We start from the raw sequence: 19,283 nt of genomic DNA on the forward strand, positions 1-19,283 counted from the left end.
CTCTGCTCTGCTTATTAACTCCCCTTGTGCTCTTCAGGAGCATCAATGCCCATCTGGGACAGGAAAGCCCTCAGTTCGGTATATTCGTCTTTCTGTAACCTCCGGGCAAGCAAGTGGATCGTCTCATTTAGTGCGTCCGCGCTGCAGTGTCTGCGGCCTACAAACCAGCGGAAGAGCCTGAGCTTTGCATCACGATCTAAGTGCGGCTGCTGTAGCGTCATGTTCAGCAGCAGCGTCGAGGTGTGTTCATTCTGCACGCCGCGCAATGCCTTTATTACCCAGCGAGCAAGGTTGCGCTCCTCCAGCCCGCCCAAAGATTGCTTTAGCTGCGGAAAATCCCACACAGAGAAGGGGTATGCTGGGAGACTACGGTCCAGATCCTCCAGCAACTTGCGCCACTTTTTGGGGAACGCCGTTCCAGAGGTGGAGCGTGTCGCGTAGCCCTCGATGCGCAGTCGCAGCAGGTGGTAGCGGTAGTCGTCCCATTCTGCCCCCTGTTCTGACCTGTAGAATTTGTTATAGTGCCTCCAGACGCTGTCCAAGATCCCAAACGACCCGCTGAAGAACATCAGGTTCCCTAGGTCACAGAGAACATCTGGTCGCACCACCAGCACGCCTGCCCGCTGCACGAATCGGTTCCATACGTAGTCTACCGACGCCACATGTCCTTCCTGTACCGCCCGCGCAAGGTATATTTGCAAGAAAGAAACACTGCACTCTTGTAGCGGCATCAGCCGCAACTTTTGAAGCACCTCATCGAAGTTCCTGTTAAGACACTGTTTCACAATGGCCCGCTGTGTTGACCCAGTTACGTTTGCCTTTATCATGTTCGATCCGGTACCACATAAAAATCCCACAATGGAGTGCACTAGTCTCAATTAACACCAATAGCGTGCAGATCCTCAAACTTACAGCCAACGGTGTCTTTCCCGGAAGCTGAGCTGGCTTCGATGAGCTTGACTATTTCGAGGGCTACTCGGTGAAAAATCACTCGAGAAAAAATTTTATGTCCAATAGGCCATCATCAGTCCGTCAATTGAAGCGGTTCAAACTCGATTTGCTCTCAGAGAGAACTTTCGCGTGATCCAGGAATACCATTTGATTACTAGATATGCTGAGAGCATCTGCTTTGCGTACAGTGCGTTCTCTGAGAACGCCGACATTCGGAACAGCCTTTCCTGTGGGCTTGCAGCGCACGGCCATCCGGTTGAACTCCAGCGCTAGCGGCGGTGGGATACCCAAGGCTACTGAAGAACTGTCTGAGCTACAGAACCAACTACCGACGTTTGAAACGGCGGAGCCTATAGTGCAGGCAGCGGGAGAGGCATCGAACCATATAGGGTACCTGGCGTCGATTAATATGGCGGACTCGTGGCTGTGGCCGACGGGTTTGCTGCAAAACATATTGGAGCACGTGCACGTTTATGCCGGGCTTCCATGGTGGGGGACCATTTGCGTGACTACAGTGCTTGTGCGGGCGTTGCTGTTCCCGCTGTACGTGAAGTACTCCGATACGATCGCCAAGACTTCACGGGTGAAGCCGGAGCTGGAGCAGCTGACGCGGGAAGTCATGGCAAGCACTGACCTGGTGGAGCAGCAACAGGCCACATTGAAGCGGCGGAAGCTCCTACAGGAGAACGGCATCAAAAACCGTTATCTAGTTGTGCCTATTCTTCAATTGCCTCTTGCCATCTCCTTCTTCGCAGCAATCAGGCAGATGGCAAACTACCCTGTGGATGGTTTCAGTGTCCAGGGTATCTGGTGGTTTGCCGATCTGGCACAGGCTGACCCCTACCTCGGTCTCCAGTGTCTGACTGCGGCGATGTTCATGGGGCTGAGTCGCGCAGGTGGAGAATCTGGAGCTCAACAATTCTCGCCCCAGATGAGAAAGGTGTTTACCTTCCTACCGCTGTTGACGATCCCAGCTACGATGAACCTAGCTAGCGGAGTTGTGCTTTATCTTGCTGTCAACGGTGTGTGTTCTGTTGCCCAGACGCTATTATTGAGAACACCTGCTATCCGGCGCAAGTTGAACATCGCAGATGTGGTTCCAGCACCACCCGCGGATCCTAATGCCCCACCAAAGGGTTTACTGGAAAGTTTCAGGGAGAACATAAAGAAGGCCAAGGAGCAAGCTGAGAAGAAGGCGGAGATGAACAAAAAACGTTATGAACTAGAGGAGGCGGCAAAGAAGGAGAAAGAACGGACTAGCAATATAAAGATTGTCCACAGGTCGAAACTAAAGTAAACGGTCAACATGATGCTCTTTCATATTACTCGGCCAACCTTTGCTTCTTGTACTTAAATACAACATTACCTGCACATAGTTTCAAAGCGGCGAAAGCCTCACATAACTGTATTAGAAATTAAACATAAACATAACGAGTACATTACTAAAGTATACATAGTCCTTCGTTCGGAGTGTAATACAAAGATTAAAGAATGATAAAGAACCAAAAACACCACGAGCTTGCATAACATCAGGTGAAGTAATGCTCTGGGTTTCTAATCAGATGCTGTAGTAGCATTTGCAGCAAACCCAAAGTGGGCCCCATCGTACTGGCAAGATCATCTTGGTTGATGAAAGACATCGAAAACACAATTGCCAAGTTGCTAGCATCCATTCTGTTATTCTCAACATGCTGGTGAACGCGGTTGAGATGCAAGAACAGCCGTTTTAGAATATGGTAATTGAAAACAGGCAAGGTACTCAGCAGCGTCTTTATACCATTCTGGAACTGGGATAGATCAACCTCATGGTTCTTGTAAGCGGTCATGATATTAACGAACTCGTCCACCTTTTCATTTGTGAACAAAGATTCAGGAAGTTCCCTGAGGTATAGTTTAAAACACCCGGCAATAGTATTTATTTCAAACCAACGGTCATCTTCCAGCGTAAAAGTGTTGTGAACAGCCCCCTCATCGTCAAATGCATTCTTGAGTGCATTGATGCTGCCCACGGAACCAGGCACCCTATATAGGCCCACTTCATCAAGCCCGCGCAACTCGATTTCATCCAACAATTTCACTATAATATTGGGTATTAACGCTCCTTCTCTTTCGCAAACGTCTTCTACCGGTACACCGAAGATTTTATTTGATGTTTTACCCTTAAATCTTTTAGAATGGAAGGAGTATCTTTTAGAGAGTGTAATGGCCTTCATCCATTCATGCATATCAGCGTCGTCCATACATTGAAGGGTATGTTGTGTACCATCCTCCATAACAATCTTAAAACAATGCATCATATCAGGATCCTGCCTGTAGTTGTTGATTTGGATGCACGATTTGATCTCAAAAGTCTTGATGACAGTGACGATCTTTGTATCTTGTATTTCGGAAGTGAGTTCGGGTAGCTCATATGGGGATATAGAGCCGTTAGCCTGGACGCCAGACAGCACAACTGACGTTGTGGTATATTGAGAGGATGACGAGGTAAATCCACTGATGGAGAATGGCCTCCTCAAAAAGCCACCAATTTTTTTACCCATGCCCCCATGATGAGAGGTGCTGGTTTGGTTTGGGGAAGCGCCACTTGCTGGGGAAGTAGCAGTTGCGGTATTTGATATTACCGAACTCCTAGATGAAACAGAGCTTCTACCATGTCTGGCAGCTGAAATTGATAAGGACCCGGCCATATTTAACGCGTAAGCAGCATGAGCAGGATTAGAAGTTCTAGCAGTAGAGCCACTGGAAGACCCAGAGACTGAAGATGAAGCCGAAGAGACAGACACTTTGTTTGGGTGTTGAATCAAGACTGATCTTTTTGCCTCATGTTCCTGTACGGTTAACTGTTCCTGTTTCTTTTGATCTCTCTGCACCTTGTAGACTTCAGTGACTAGGATATCATTGAACAAGCCCATTGCTTGAAACTTCAATTTTCTTGCCTCATTTGAAGCAGCCTCCTTACTAGCTTTTCTAAATGCCTTAATCGATGACTCGGTGCCATAATGGAAAAGGATAGACCCAAATTGATGTGCGGATTTTTCATCATCATGAGACGGAAGCTGTTCAGTATTTGGAATCAAGTCTTGATAGTTTATCACTATGTTATTGATGAATCGCCTTTTGTCAAAGTTGATCATTTTGGAATTTTCAATGCTCATGTTAGGAACTAGGCCAGTGATCTCCAACAGACGAGAGATAAACCAACCCGGGCAAGGCGAAAAATTCTTGGGCCTAACAGGCTGCCTGTTATCGGCATCCAAAAAGTGCGCCGTCGATTTATCTAACCCGGTAAGCACAGATCCAATGAACGTCAACTTCTCATCTTTCTCGGATATTGTCTTATAGGCTTGCTTCCATGAAACCTCAAAAAATCGGGATTCTGGACTTATGATGGCGTTTTCTATGGCTGTTTCGATGAAAGATGGGACATGTGGCGAAATTGTGGCCATAGAACCCTCCCCAGCATCATCAGAATGGAATAAATTAACATTGGCATTCTTAACATGAACAAAGTTGAGTATCTCCAAGATAAGTGAACAAGTATTAACTCTGGCCTCATAGGTAGAATGCAGATGGGCAATATGCACAGTAAAAAATTTAGTCAGAGACAAATGCAGTCTGACTATCAACTGAACGCTAGCAGGGAACTTATCAATAATGTGTGCTGAACCACTCTCAAGCGTTGATAACCAGGTGAATATATCCAAAATTTGAAGATCATCCAACTGAGAACTTCCACTTGCAATTACATTATTAGATTCCGCATGCAATGGATAATTGAACAAAGCAACAAGAGAATCATTCGACAAAGACTCTAAAATTTGCGACACTTGAATCCAGTCTTGGTTCGAAACAAGCTTTAGTTTCGAGGTAATAAAATGATCTAATTTGTAAATCCAATTAATAATATCATCATAATCGGTGTGTTTCAGGGCCTGGAATTCGGTAACCATCTTATCAAGTGTGTCACTAGATCCATTCATGATAAGAGCGGACATACTAGTCTGCGGCTGAAATTGGCACAGCATATCGTGAACTTTCCTGCAATTTCTTGTGACGCCCAATGGACGATATAATTGGCGTTGATATGAGGACTTAATCTTCACGTATAGATCCTGTAATGTACATTGAAGTTTTTCCAATGCTGCTAAGGAGCTATCCCCCAAATTCGTCGCCGCACCCCGCTTATTCTCATTGGAGTTTTCAGGTCGAGCATCATTAACATGGAAAGTAATCTTGGCACTAGAATTATCATCGCAACTGTTCTTCCTCTTCTGGCTACTGTTATTATTATTCCTTAGGTCATCTAATCTTTTGTCCCACTCATCATAAACCTCCTGGTTAATGATCTTCAGAATATCCAGAAAGGTTTTGTTGTTAGCGAGATCATCGGTGAAGTCCGCATAATGCTCTCTAATCAAATGGTATAGTGATTCCAATACTCCGATCTGAATCTTTGCAAGGTAGTCTAGCGGACAGCCTTCGACGCTGGTGACCTTAAGATCCCAGACAGGGAATTTAAGCTCATCATATGATGGCTTAAAGATGCCACTCGCTGAAAACTGGTTGGAGGTAGTAGAAGGTGGTATCTGCCGGGATGATTCAGAATTCCGTAACTTATTGATTAGACTAATAGATATGGCTGAGGATTTCGCACCGATAAATCTCTTTGCCAAGTTTTCCAGTACGCACAACGTCGTCGTAAAACTTTTGTAGTTGTTAAAAAAGGTCTCTGCAAAGAGCTCATTATCCATAATTAGGCTAATCAATGCAAAATCTAACAAACCAATAGAGTGCTGACCATTGTGTTGAGCGCCTGACTTTTCCCGCCTTGCCTTTTCACTATTAAAATAGGAAACCAAATCTGTAGTTGTTACGAGGTTGGAGAACACCCGGCTTGTTAAGACCAAGATATCAAAAATCTTTTCCAAGCTTGCACATTTCAACACCACCTGTACGGTAAATTCGGCGATATCATCAGAACTGGAGTTAAAATTTTTGAACAGATCCAAATTTTCCAATGCACTGCTGACAGCAGATACATCAGGAGAGACCGAAGAAAGAAGCGACAACCGCTTGGGACTTTCAATAACGACACTAGTAGGCCTCGATTTAGCTTCGTAATCACGAATGGACTTGAAAATAACATCATCAGATATGTGGAAAACGTTAATATCTACGTTGAACATATCCCTAATGAACTTCAGTAAAACCTGTTTGTTTGATAACTTGGATGATATCTCCTTTGTAATTGGCACATCGATATTATCAATTCCGGTAACAGCGCTCGCTGCGGAACTCGAACTGGCATTTGAGTGAGGTGTCGAATTCACAGATAGTTGGCTGATCCGGTTAGAGGCTTGAGATGAGTTATTATTTTTCGTGGATGGCGTGCTTGCAGCTGCAATCAGTAGTTCCTGTGGAAACAGGGAATATGATGGTAACAATGTTGTAAACAAGGTCGGCAAATAAGCCCCACTGATGAGCGCACTTCTCGTTGAGTATGTCTTCGAATAAGTCTGTTGATTAATAGAAGGGGGTTCCATTTTTAAACTCATTTCCATAATTGTTTCAATATTCATTGGTGGCAAATTCATGTGAAACCTCCAATACTGATAGAAATCTGCCACATCATGTTCCTCCTCGTCAAGATGCAAGGAGTCCGTAAAGGAACTGGCAGAATCTCTATCCTGCGCAAATGCCTGGTCTAGTCTCTGCTGCCACTTGTAAAAGGCATTTTTTGTGCGGCGTATCTTTTTCTCCAAGTACTTATACTTGCTGTCTCTGGGTAGATCATCGGAGTGAATGACTAAGTCGCCAAAGTAAGGGATCACATTGTCCCTCACAAAGGCATCGTTTAAATTAGGTGGGGCTAGTATGAAAACACTGTTCATCGACTTGGAGGACATTTGCCTGCGATCCAACTGGACAATCGTGGGTACCCAATCCTTAAAAATTATCTTCAAGTAAGAGTCAGGCACATATTGCCACGTCCTTGTCAAGCGTAAAACGGGGATGGAGCATATTACTGTCGCAATTGCAAGCCATGAGACCATGTCCCCAAGTCGCTCAAACTTGCATCCCAATTGGACCCATTTTGTCAAAACCTCCGCTCGTTTCTTCGGCGTAAATCCCGTCTCTTCGCAGAAGATATGAGACACCATTAAGCGACTCAAATACTGTACATTTTTATCGTTGAAAAATACCAATGGGTTTAGTTCCACGTGCTTTTGTGTATATTGAGAGTCGTAAAGTAGGGAATAATCGGCTTGTGGGCTCCATACCCTATTAAAGGTTAGATTGATCTTGTGAATCTGGTTGGCAACCTTCTCGGTATCAAGTTTCAGGAAGCTCTGCACCTTTATTAAAACATCGAGTTTCGCGGACTGGATGGGTTCATTTGCAAAGCCGGTCAGCTTGACCAGTACCGTCTGTTTCTCCGCTATCGCCACCTTCAGCTCCTGCGACGTGTCTTCATCGTGGAAGGAAATCGTATCGAGTAGTATCACCAGGGACTGGAAAATCTTGTCGTCCAGCAGAAAGCCCGGGAACATGTCCAGCACTGTCTGGACCACTGTGGCTAGCCGCAGCGTCAATTGGCGGTCTGTCTCGTTGCTGATGTTGTAGTTCTGATTTAGGTCATCGGCTCCCGCCGCGCCCGCCGGGTGGTGCTTCGAAAATACCTTCCCGAACAGGTTGAAGTAGTTGAGGACACGCGTGAAGTCGTCCAGGAGCGGCAGGAGCAACAAGATGTCTGTGACCCGTTTCGCGTCAGTCGTGGGCATGAACAGCACGGCGTGGCACAGCGACTCCAGCGACCCCGAAAGGATCTTGCCGTCCTTCTTGTCCAGCTGTAGGTCCGGATGAGGGTACGCCTCGCTCAGGTACTCCAGCCGCAGCTCGCCGCTCTCCATGGACGCCTCCAGGATCGAAGGCGCCGGCACAGCCTCGGAGGGGAGGGGCGGCTGCAGGAGGGGCATCTCCTGTCGCTCCTGGTGCATCTGCAGCGCCGCAGCGCTCGGCTCCAGCGCCGGGTCGAAGTACTTCACATTCGTCAGGCCCGACTTGTACAGATTCAGGATGCAGCCCTTGAGCTGCGCACGGTGCAACCGGTACGCAGTCGCGACATACTGGTACCCGCTCGTCCCCCCTCCCGTGAAGTGCGGCCGCTCCGATCCGATCGAAGACAGTGACGCTGTTGGCTGGTGGCTGTATCGCCCCTCGCGCGCCGGCGCTGCGCCCTGCGCCTTGTTCACCCACCCGAGCCGAAACACAGTCCCGTCGTACGTCTCCCCGTTCAGCCCGCCTCCACGTCGCACCGGCGAGCCCGCCGGCTGCGAGCAGGGCGACACCTGCTCCTCGCAGCGCGCACCCGCCTTCATGTCCTCACATGTCAGCGTCCGCTTGTGCGCTTGCCCCGTCGGCACCTGTAACTGCATCGGCGTCTGTGGCTGCTGCTGCTGCTGCTGCGTGTGCTGTTGCGGCTTTGCCTGTTGGCCTTGTTGTGTGTAGTGGGTTTGGGCTGTCTTCAATGTTGTTTCATCTGAGTAAACAGATCCATTGGAGTGCGAATGACGCGACATATTATTTTTGGAATTAGGGCTTGAATTCGACGAGATCGAGCTCCGCGGCGTCGCGCTGATGCGCTCGTCAACGCAGGATGACTGCGACGCACTGGACGGCTTGCTTGCGCACGACTGCGGCGCAGATGGTGGCTTCTTGTTTCTCGCAGCCCACTTTAGGGGCATCTGCGTTGTTCGGTGGCTGACGAGCACGCGAAAGAGTACGCAAGTAGCGAAAGCCGGCGGAGAAAACCAGCTCTGTTGGTAGCCTGGAACGGTAGGGGACGCTACCGGGACCCGGTGGAGAGGCTAAATATGGGGCGGGCGGCAGAGGCAGCGTGGCCTTTTGATGAGCGCGGATCGCCTCCTGTATGATGTAATTGCAAATTGGCGCTAATCTGCGCGGAATGTGCCCAGGGCCAGGGCGATAAATAGGTATGTAGGCGGCTAGGCGGGGAGGCTCAGCCGGGCGAGCGCAAGGGCAGCGTCGCGGGTGCGCGCGCCGCCGATGAAGCCCGCGGCGTGGACGAAGATGCAGCCGGGGACGCCGGTCGCCTCGGAGAGGGCATCGTCACGCAGGCCGCGCCAAGGCTCTGGCAGACCGTGGCGGAAGCGGAAGGAGGTAGCCGACTGCGGGACGGTGGAGACGCGCCAGGAACCAGAGGAGTCGGCGAACAGCACGAAGAGGACCTCGCCGACGAGGCCGAGCTCACGCTCGACGTCGTAGAGGTGCTCTTTCCAGGGACAGAAGCGCTCGAGGACGACGATGCGGCCGCTGGGGTCGACGGCGGCGCGGTCGCGCACGCCGGCGCGGACAATGTCCTTGGCGGGTAGCCACGCGCGGCCATAGCCGCGCACGACGCGCGCGAAGCAGTCGCCGACAAAGGCCGAGGCGGTAAGGAAGCACTCGTCGAAGCGGGCGTCGCTGGTCTCTTCGTTCCAGTCGGGGTTCATCTTGGCGACGATGCCCGGGATGGAGATGTTCTTGTCGTGGAAGCGCGGGCGCACGCCGAGCTCCTCGGCGTCAAAGTTGCTGATGCCGTTGTCGTTGGCATCCAGGGCCTCGACGAAGTCGCGGTACACCTTCTCGTAGAGCAGCTCGGTGTCCTCGTCGCTGATCTCAGGGCACAGCGCGCGCACGATCTGCCGTCCAAAGTGCTTGTACACCAGGCCGGCGCTCGAGAGCTTGGTTTTGTACTGGTCGCTGAACGTCTCGAAGAACTCGCGCTGGTGGTGGTCGAAGTACTTGACGCCGTCGTACTTGCCACTGACGTCCACCACGATACAGGACTCCTCCCACTTGGCCGGGTCGCGCGACCGCACGAGCTTGGCGTCTTTACCCTCAGGCAGTAGGCGCAGCATGTACACTGCGAGCGCCTCGTCAGCGTGGAACGAGCCCGAGTGCGTACAGATTTGCTTGAACGGGGTCATCTTGAGCTTCTTGGACATCGTGGCGAGGAGTCGGAGATGGCTAACAGTGCGATGGCCCGCAAATTTTTCTGCAAGAAAACCAGGATTTACCAACGAGCGTATCCTCGTCCGTGGAGCGAACCATGCGACTGCAGTTGCCGGTCGGGCCAGTCCAATCTGCATCGGCGATGCCCCCTGTACCTTTGTGGGAGTAGTGGTTGTTGCGATGCGCCCAAGTAGCAACGCGTGCGCGCCACGTGACATCCGCATCACGTGAGACAGCCGAAACCCGTACTAGAAAGCCCCGCGTCGCTGAGGCCTCTCTTGCCGCTACCACACAAGCACACAACGAGCCCGCAAGCAAGATGAGGCTACCCTTCAAGTACACGCGAGCCCAGCTGGAACTGTTCCGCTTCTCGTTTTGCCTGCTCGCCCCTGTGGGGGTCATGTACTACATCGGAACGGACACCGACCGCAAGCTGAACGTGCCTGGCTTCTGGCCAGACCCCGAGTCGCTGAACAAGATCCCCAAGGAGAAGTACGAGATCCAGGCCGAGCTGGCACGCATGCGCAAGGAGCGCTTGGAAAAGCGCTTGAGGCTGGAGCGCAGGTTGGCTGAGGAGTTTGGTCTGGACGTGGAGGCCGAGAAGGCCAAGTTGAGACAAGAGCTTGCCGAGCGCGGCGCGGCGGCCGAGCACTGAGTGCGCTGTCGTGCCGAAGGCATCATGTACATATTATCAATATAACTAGCTAGCGTATAATTGCGCCCTAAGCCTATGGAACAGTGCATCAGCGTCCTCCGAGCCGTTGCAAGATGATGATCACGTGATGAGATTTCGCCGGCTCAACATGGTATTCTGCTTGCGCATAAGCACGAACCACTGCAGACCTGCACCAGGAAGAAAGCCGTTGAGGCAGCAACTGCACCATGCCTAGGAGCCGGAAGAACTCAGTCATACAGGATGTAGCGGCAAATCCCGGTGCCTCCTCTCACGATGAGCTGCCTCCGCTTTTTGGGGATAGTTCGTTACGCCAAAAAGTAGACACTCTGTTGGCAACGGTTGAAACAGAGATTGAACCTCAGGTAATTGAGCTGCTGGCGCCAGAGTGGCGGCGAGCTTCTGCTCTGGGGTCTGCGAACGACGAGTATACATTGTACAGCGGATACGTGGCGGAAGTGGACACCAGAACTGGCGAACTGGAGGACCTGCTGACGGAAACCAGTGCAGTCAATCATCAGTTGGGAGAGCTGGTTACCAAGTTTAATGAGATATCGCTCAAGGTGGCGCACTTCCAGGAAACCACAGATGTTTTGCATACGGAGTACGACCAGTTGGCCGCTCAGTATGAGCAGATCAGCACGGAGTTGAGTCACTTCGAAGCACTAGACCCGGTCATGCGGAAGCTCAACCAGTATTCCTCGGCGAATGTGGTCAAAAGGGAGTCCTTCCGTAATACTCTGCGCAAGATAAACAGTTCGCTGGAGTTCATGGACGCGCATCCCATGTATTCGGAGGTTGGCGCGTATAGGCTGCGGTTCAAGCAATGTCTAGTCAGGTCTTGCAGTTTGATTGTCAACTATCTCACGAACTTCCTCAGAGGTGTGGAGACAGATGTGAACTCCAAGCTTCTGAACATTGCGAACGGGACATCTGGGAGCGCCTCGAGGGACGCCCTTCTCTACAATAAGTTCGCTGCAGCTGCAGAAGAATTTTCGTCCCTGCTTCAGACACTGCAGCAGCAAGTGAATTTGGAGTCCAATTCCAAGTACCGGGAAGAGTTAGCCTCTCTACTTGACGAGTGCTATGAGCATTACTTCCGTATCAGGGACAAGTTGCTACAGCATACTATAAGGGCCCAATTGGAGGAGTCAGCAGGCCTGCTGGGCGAGAATATCATGGTTCGTTCGCTACAGCAGAATATATTATTCTTCACCAAACTGTGTGAAAAAGAGTATAACATATTTTCCAAGTTCTTTCCTCAGGAAACCGATTTGCAGCGTATCAACGATTGGCTCTATCAACTATGCGAGCCTCTACATGATTCGACCCGGGCAGATATTCTAAGAGAAAGCTCCATTACACATATTTGCGACGCGATCACTCTTTTGAATAAATACTATCAGTTTGAGGAATCATCCACTGAATACAGCTTACAATTTGGTAAAGTTAGATTTGATAGACTTTTTGAACCGATTCTGCAGGATCTACAGGCCAGGTTGATCTTTCGTGCAGAGGCGTATGTACAGCGCAAAGTCACGAACTATACTCCACCTAAGGAGGATACAGACAAGCGCACAGGCAAGGGAACATACGGTACAATGGTCGATACGCATACTGGAGCTGCAGACGAAGATCACAGCTTGTTGTTGCAATTCCTGGAAAATTATGAACTTCCAGAAAATGGCAGTTTGGTAGGCAACCAATTGAAGGCTTATTACCCATCCCTTCTTTACGCTCTTGCGCTGCTTTCAAAGGTATATCAGCTGGTCAATTCCTCTGTGTTTGATAATCTCGCCCATCATATTGTGCATGACTGTATACAATCGTTAAAAGGTGCATACCAGTCTTCGCCAGACTTCACGCATTTAGATGACATGCTGACATACCTCAAGAACCTCTTGATGCTACGCGACCAGGTGCAGCACTTCGATATTCAATACAGCAGTAATGAGACATATCTTGATTTCTCCGGCTTGGGCGAGCTTATTAACTCGATACGCAAGGGTTCATTTCCGTCTGGCGGCTCAGGCTCTGTCCTCAGTCTCGCTCGCGAAACCGTACCGAAGATAGTTAACAATATGATCGACGCCCGTTCAGAAATCGTGGTAGAGCTCAGGAACCTGCTCAACACAATCACGACGGTCGCTGCACGGGACTTACTACAGGACACTCTTCAAGTGACGTTGCCAGATGCCCTCCCCGGTGCCAATCTCAAACTCAAGATGAACATTGAGGAACGGCTACCCAAGTTTCAGCAACTCGTCGCTGCGCATATGCCAGACCAGTCCGTCGCAGTCCACATAGTCCACGCGGTCCGTAATGCAGTGGTGCAGGAATATTCCATGTACATCGAGGGCATCTCTGCAGAGGTAGCGCGGGGCGCTATACCCCACGATACGTTAGACGTCTTGCTAACTCCAGACCTTCTGAATGACCTCTTCGATGCCACAATGGTGCCATCGGCGACAGACGGCATGAAGGACTCTGGCTCGCCAAAGCATTCATAACGCATTCCTAAATATACACATGCCTAATCGTATTTAGTCCCCCTAAGGATTTTCCTCTTCCTCGGATGGATTGTATATATTCTTCGAAAGGAACCAGTTTAGCTTTTCTTTAATGTAGGACACTTTTGCTGGATCCACCAGTAGATGCGTTTCGTCAAGTTCTTCCCATATAATGTCATGTGTTCCGGAATCTATCTGTAATATCAGTGCCCTGATAGATGGATCACATTGCACCAGAGCCCCTTTCCTTGCTCTTGGCATTCTACTCTCTGGTCTAGGATGAAGTTGTTCAGTGTGTTAGCTTGCTATTTTTCATATGGATATCAATTTTAAAGGGCACTCACTCTATGTGGATCCAACTTATAGTCGTCACCTGCAAGACTCTGTGAGAAGCAGTCTATATCATGCCAGAGGCAGGTTCAGATGAGAGTATACCACCGAGCGAAGTTTTGGAACGGTTTGATAGGGATGAATCAGACGATAACGATACTTCAAAGGATTCTGAGAAGCTGAAAGTAGTTGAGACCGATTCTGCGACTACGAAGGATGAGCGCTCGAGCATGAGCGGTCATAATACGGGTGACAACGGGGAGGAGGACGAGGAAGAGGAGGAAGAGGAAGACACCGAGCCTCCCATGTTGAAGTATACTCGGATCACGAAACTCCCTAAGAACTTCTTCCAGAGGGATTCTATCTCTGCTTGCTTATTCCATGATAAGCTGTTTGCATTTGCGACGCACTCTGGCATAATCCATTTGACGGAGCCGGACCTGACCACTATTCGGACTTTCAAGTGCCATCGGTCCTCTATAATGGCGATTCACACGGACGGAGAATATTTTGCTACGGCTTCAATCGACGGGACGGTTGTAGTCGGCTCCATTGAGAACGCTTCTGATATCATGGCATTTGACTTTAAGCGGCCAGTCCATTCTGTTGTTCTGGATCAGAACTATCGCACTTCCAAGGTATTCATTTCTGGCGGCATGGCGGGCGAAGTGATCGTTTCTCAGCGCAACTGGATTGGGACCCGGGTAGACACCAAGGTAGATCGCGACCACGGGCCCATTGTAGGGATATATACGGTGGACGATATTGTTTTTTGGATGAATGATAGCGGTATCACATTCTACAGTATATCGAGTAAGTCCAAGCTACTTTGTGTCCCGTTTCCAACGGACGATTCCATTCGACCAGACTTATATCGTCCTCGGGTCCACTTTCCAGAAGTTAACACGATCATTGTTTGTTGGGGGGTATCTGTTTGGACATTCAAGGTATCGCTGGCCAACCAAATTGATAGGCAAAAGAAACTAGGTTCTATACTAACCACAGCGGCTTCTAGTCTCAGAGCTCTGCCTGATAAGAAGGTAGAGCTGGAGACGTATTTTAAAATGGACTGTCTGATTGCCGGAGTTGCATCATTTAAAGATGACCAGCTTTTAGTTCTGGGGATCAATGCGTTTAACTCCAAGAGTGGTCCTCCAGAATTAAAGGTCGTTGATATGCTTACAGGTGAAGAAATACACAACGATGAAATCATATCCAAGAACTTCCAAAACTTGTCACTAAATGATTATCATTTAGGGAAATATATTGGCGCCAATACGCCAGAATATTACCTCATTAGTGCCAATGACGCAATACTTGTCAAAGAACTCACATTGGAAGACAGATATACATGGTATATGGAGAATCGGTTTTATTTTAAAGCATGGGAAGTTGGTCGTTTTGTGATGAATGACGTGGATAGACTAAAAACTGGATTGGCATATATTAATCAGATATTGGAAGAGAAAAAATGGGATGAGGCTGCCAAGATGACGAATACTATATTTGGAGCTTTCCCCTGGAAGTCTGCTGAAGATGCTGCCGCGCGTCCGTTTGCGAGAAATAGTTGGCAAGACATAATTAGAAGGTTTTTCGACGCCGATAAAGTGAACTTAATAGCACCTCACATTCCTACGGAACCACAGTTGGATACAGCTATTTATGAAACTGTATTATTCTTTTATATTGATGAGAATTCCAGCTCTCAACTTTCAGAATACTCTAAGAAATGGCCTTTTGGTTACTACTCCCCAGACATATTAGAAGACAAATTAGAAGATAAACTACGGGATGTTGAGGGCGAACTAAGAAGGGAATTCTGCCAAGCTCTCTGTCATTTGTACCTGGTGCATAAGAAATATCTGCCAGCAGTTGGGCACTTGATTGATATGAAAGATCCTGAGGCACTTGATCTTTTGATTAAAGAGGATATGCTTGTCACGTTTCTTGATCGATTAGTTGAAATAATATTACTTCCATACGCCGGCCCAGTTGAAGAGATTAATAATCTATCATTGGGAGTGGCGCAAACTACATTTTCCAAGCCTGTCGAACTCCTTGTGCAGAACCGAAACTCTATTCCTATGAGTCAAATAATTGATACCTTTTCTCAAGAGCTACAGATTATACTATTTCTATATTTCAAAGGGCTTTCAGCCGTTGAGCCGCTCATGGCTGTGCCCTATGAAACGCAGCTGGTCGAGCTTTATGCACGTTTTAAACAGAGTGAGCTATTGTCATTTCTAAAAAAGCATTCCAATTATGATATCGATAGAGCCATCAAAATATGTAGCCAAAAAGATGGCTATCATCAGGAGTTGATATATTTATGGGGCAAAATTGGAGAAACAAGAAAAGCCTTGTCGTTAATTATTGATAAACTCAACGATCCCGCATTAGCGATCTCTTTTGTCATTGATAGTAATGACTCCGACTTGTGGCATTTTTTGGTAAGTTATAGTTTGGATAAGCCCAACTTCATAAAAAGCTTACTAGAGCATCGAGATGAGTATGGCGAAAAAACTTTGGAGGTAATGAAGAAAATCCCACCCGATACTGAGCTTGATGATGATCTGAGATTGATTCTTGGTAATATCACAAGAGATAACTGGCTGAGCCTTAGTGTTAATAAGGGTGTCTTTAAAATCATCGATGATGAAACCAAAGAAGTGGCACTGGAATTTTTGGAAACTAGAAGTAGGGGAAAGTTGTTTGATGGTACTATAATTTGACACCTGTCATTATTTGCCCATATATCGTACTCATAGGATCCGCGTTTTTTGTAACTCCTTCGGCGCGCCTGATATCATGGATATCTCGAATTACAGCCTTTATAAACTAACATATATACACATTTTACGGAGGATTCGGACAGCTATTAAAATTCAGCACAATGGATAGCATGTCTCGTGTCTCCGGGTACTTATAGTAACCTAACTAAAGTTTATACTATTGGAGAAGACGGTGTCATCAGACTGCAAAGATCCTGTAGTAGTTGGTGGTACCGGTTTTGAGACTTGTATCACGGTATCTCCAAGAGAATGCTGTTCCACCCTGCGCCTCTTTCTTTTTGTATCACTGTTCAATAAGTGTCTTGCATTCCTGATCTTTATGAGGCAATTATTGTAACTTAACCTCATCTCATTTAACGCGTTCTCAGAAAGTCCTACTTCCCGAACTTCGGCGTGTTTCAGAATACTTGCCATGGCTTTTGCTATCTCAATATTCGTTTGGAGAGTCGTTAGCATTATCAAACGCTCGTTATTCAACGAGTTCGGCGGATTGCTGGTGACACTGCTAATATAATTGTCCAGTTCATCGGTATCTATGTTTTCAGGAGTAAATGGCATAGAAGATTCCCCAAGTGTGATGTCTACCTTATCTTCCGCATTACTTTGCAGACCAGGTCCACCAACAGCAGGCTCTGTACTGCTCCCGGATGGTACATGGTCAAATGCTGGAGATCTAATTTTGTCCTGAGAAGACCCTCGAGATGGATGAGAAAATGGCACAACAGTAGGGACAGATATTTCTGAGTTTTCCGTTGAAGAAGGCACTTGTACATTTGTAGTTGACAAATCAAACATATCTTGTAATATTTGGTCCGTTACAATATCTTGTTGCATGGCATTTACGAAAAAGTCATCATTCCTGTCAATTAGCTCGCTTACTGTCGCTCTTCGTGTAAGCCCATCTCGATGTGTATTATCAGAAATGAAAGAGCGATGCTCTGCCACCCCACCCTCGTTTGAATAGCTAATAGTCGTATCCAATGGATTCCTATCTGAATTCAGTTCATTATTAATTGGGAATCCGGTATCTTGACTGAAGTTAGAGATGCTAAAAGTATCATTACCATCTGGCAGAGATACTGAGTTGTTAGAAACACTAATTGAACCAAACTCATCCTCACGAACCATCTCTAAGCTGACCTCTTCAGGCTCCCAAGCATCCACAATAGCACTCTCAATAATCTCCTCGGAACTTAAGAAATTTGTGTTTTTGTTCTCGATGTTGAGGTCCAAAAGCATATCATAGTCCCACTTCTTAATACAGTAAAACTTCTGGCATAGGTGGTTCAGCTTAGCTTCTAATACTTCATTCTTCTTAAATGCCATGCTAACAGTCCCAGTAAAGTTGATCATTTCCGGGGGTAAAATTCCAGAGGCTTTCCAATTGGCCTTAATTGTATCAGGCGGAATAGCCTCCCAGGCAAGTTTAATAAATTTAAAGGCATTTGATATTGTTAATGCAGACTGTTCATAGGACAAAAGAGGCTTGATTCCGTTGTTCTTACTTGCAATATCTTCCTGGAGATCAATCAGCGCCTTATATTGCTGTATCCTGTAGCCAGCCTTGAATTCATCTATAACACCCCAATTAAACGGAAGAAAGCTGGAGGACACCGAAGTGTACACTAATTCTATGTTCTTTAGGTGTAGATTGAGGAGCCGGTGAGAGCACGAATCATCGAGGATGATCCATATCTTCCTATTGTCGACCACGAGTCGCTTATCCCAAGTACTGAGCCAGTCATGGAATATGTTACTGGTCAGCCATGATTTTCTATTGCTGTGGTAGGTGATCCCATACTTTTGCGCTAGTTGCTCACCGAGCTTCAGATCGCCATTCGGCAAGGCTTCAGCCCCCGTATTTAGCGCCTCAAAAACACCGTTGTAGTTCGGGAAACCAGGCGCCCGACGTCCCGCATGCGATGTGTTCCCTTCGCAGGGGAAATGGCTCCGGAATCTCTGGTAGTTCTCGTACCGTCCTACAACCATCGGATGCAGCTTCTCGCTGCCATCCATGTTGGCACAGAGCATGACAGTAACAATATCTATACGTCTCCTTATATCTGCTGATTCATACTGTTCGAAGCAGAGCGGCAGGTTGTACGCTAGAAACGTCTCATCCAGCGTGAAAAGGTTCTTTGGTGGCAGTTGCGCCAGCCATCTTTTGAGCTCCGATCTTTCTTCAAACGTCCAGATCTTCGGTGGCTTCGGCAGTTCCTGGTCCACACTGATGTCCATCTTCGAGAGCAAGTGGGTTATCCATTTGTAACTGAAGGAGCCGTTCCCCTCGCGCATTTCGGGCGGAATTCGATGCCATATGGATTGTGCCGTATCCTGCAGAATCGGAGATGTCACGGGAATCCGGTTCCATATCGACTGCGACGTCCACTCCTGAAGGATCCGTCGCACGAGCAGGTTATTCGGCTTCCGCAGCCGGTTGGCATCCTTCTCGTGCTCCTTGCTGTTGAGGAAAACGGCCTTTTTCGCCAAGAGCCTCGAGATTGTTCCCTGAGAGGGACACTTCGGTAGTTGGTAAACCTCATACGCCCATCGTGCTAATTCGAGCTGCGTCCACCTTGGATGCCGCTCTGCCATCAGACAGATGTTGTACTTTTGCTCTATCGAAAGCCCCATTGACGTCAACCCCGGTTAAAACCAGCACCAGGTATTCTCAATCCTTTATGCTAACGTATTCGATCAATAACTGGCGGCATGCAACTCAGTAGATGTCGAAAGACAACCTTGAGCAGATACTGCGAGGTTGGAAGCCGTTTAAAGTCTTGATGGTAGTCTATTCCTGAAGTCATCGGAATTTTTTCATCAGCTTAACACGGACCTGAACATGTTGAAAGAAGTGTTCCATATAGCTCATCATGCGATGACACATCTGGGGCCATTGAGAAGCCAGTACACTTCTCGGAGTTGAAAAAAGTAGAGCTTCTTGAACTGTGCGGTTGCTCTTCTCATGTTTATTACTATGAACGCTGGCTCCCGAGGGCTGATTTCTTCAGC

At 48.0% G+C, this 19,283-nt stretch overlaps 9 protein-coding genes across 9 annotated transcripts; 4 read left to right on the plus strand and 5 right to left on the minus strand.

Annotated features, from left to right (window-relative positions):
* Positions 1-14: 14 nt before the first annotated feature.
* Positions 15-827, minus strand: PET122 (Pet122p; the record flags this gene model as incomplete). The annotated part of the gene is made up of 1 exon (NM_211870.1): positions 15-827. One exon carries the CDS (start codon positions 825-827, stop codon positions 15-17), a length of 813 nt encoding a protein of 270 aa, NP_986808.1.
* A 284-nt stretch (positions 828-1,111) lies between these two features.
* OXA1 (membrane insertase OXA1) lies at positions 1,112-2,248 on the plus strand (the record flags this gene model as incomplete). The annotated part of the gene is made up of 1 exon (NM_211871.1): positions 1,112-2,248. One exon carries the CDS (start codon positions 1,112-1,114, stop codon positions 2,246-2,248), a length of 1,137 nt encoding a protein of 378 aa, NP_986809.1.
* A 232-nt stretch (positions 2,249-2,480) lies between these two features.
* BEM2 (GTPase-activating protein BEM2) lies at positions 2,481-8,696 on the minus strand (the record flags this gene model as incomplete). The annotated part of the gene is made up of 1 exon (NM_211872.1): positions 2,481-8,696. The coding sequence occupies one exon, from the start codon at positions 8,694-8,696 to the stop codon at positions 2,481-2,483; it is 6,216 nt and encodes a 2,071-aa protein (NP_986810.1).
* Positions 8,697-8,957: 261 nt separating this feature from the next.
* Positions 8,958-10,190, minus strand: MYG1 (Myg1p; the record flags this gene model as incomplete). The annotated part of the gene is made up of 1 exon (NM_211873.1): positions 8,958-10,190. One exon carries the CDS (start codon positions 10,188-10,190, stop codon positions 8,958-8,960), a length of 1,233 nt encoding a protein of 410 aa, NP_986811.1.
* A 95-nt stretch (positions 10,191-10,285) lies between these two features.
* PET100 (Pet100p) lies at positions 10,286-10,621 on the plus strand (the record flags this gene model as incomplete). Its single annotated transcript, NM_211874.1, has 1 exon — positions 10,286-10,621. One exon carries the CDS (start codon positions 10,286-10,288, stop codon positions 10,619-10,621), a length of 336 nt encoding a protein of 111 aa, NP_986812.1.
* A 227-nt stretch (positions 10,622-10,848) lies between these two features.
* COG3 (Golgi transport complex subunit COG3) lies at positions 10,849-13,149 on the plus strand (the record flags this gene model as incomplete). The annotated part of the gene is made up of 1 exon (NM_211875.1): positions 10,849-13,149. One exon carries the CDS (start codon positions 10,849-10,851, stop codon positions 13,147-13,149), a length of 2,301 nt encoding a protein of 766 aa, NP_986813.1.
* A 42-nt stretch (positions 13,150-13,191) lies between these two features.
* TFB5 (TFIIH complex subunit TFB5) lies at positions 13,192-13,410 on the minus strand (the record flags this gene model as incomplete). Its single annotated transcript, NM_211876.1, has 1 exon — positions 13,192-13,410. One exon carries the CDS (start codon positions 13,408-13,410, stop codon positions 13,192-13,194), a length of 219 nt encoding a protein of 72 aa, NP_986814.1.
* A 143-nt stretch (positions 13,411-13,553) lies between these two features.
* Positions 13,554-16,211, plus strand: VPS41 (Vps41p; the record flags this gene model as incomplete). The annotated part of the gene is made up of 1 exon (NM_211877.1): positions 13,554-16,211. The coding sequence occupies one exon, from the start codon at positions 13,554-13,556 to the stop codon at positions 16,209-16,211; it is 2,658 nt and encodes an 885-aa protein (NP_986815.1).
* A 201-nt stretch (positions 16,212-16,412) lies between these two features.
* PDC2 (Pdc2p) lies at positions 16,413-18,905 on the minus strand (the record flags this gene model as incomplete). The annotated part of the gene is made up of 1 exon (NM_211878.2): positions 16,413-18,905. The coding sequence occupies one exon, from the start codon at positions 18,903-18,905 to the stop codon at positions 16,413-16,415; it is 2,493 nt and encodes an 830-aa protein (NP_986816.2).
* Positions 18,906-19,283: the final 378 nt, after the last annotated feature.

Source organism: Eremothecium gossypii, chromosome VII (assembly GCF_000091025.4).
Source record: "Eremothecium gossypii ATCC 10895 chromosome VII, complete sequence".
Classification (NCBI taxonomy): Eukaryota; Fungi; Ascomycota; class Saccharomycetes; order Saccharomycetales; family Saccharomycetaceae; genus Eremothecium; species Eremothecium gossypii.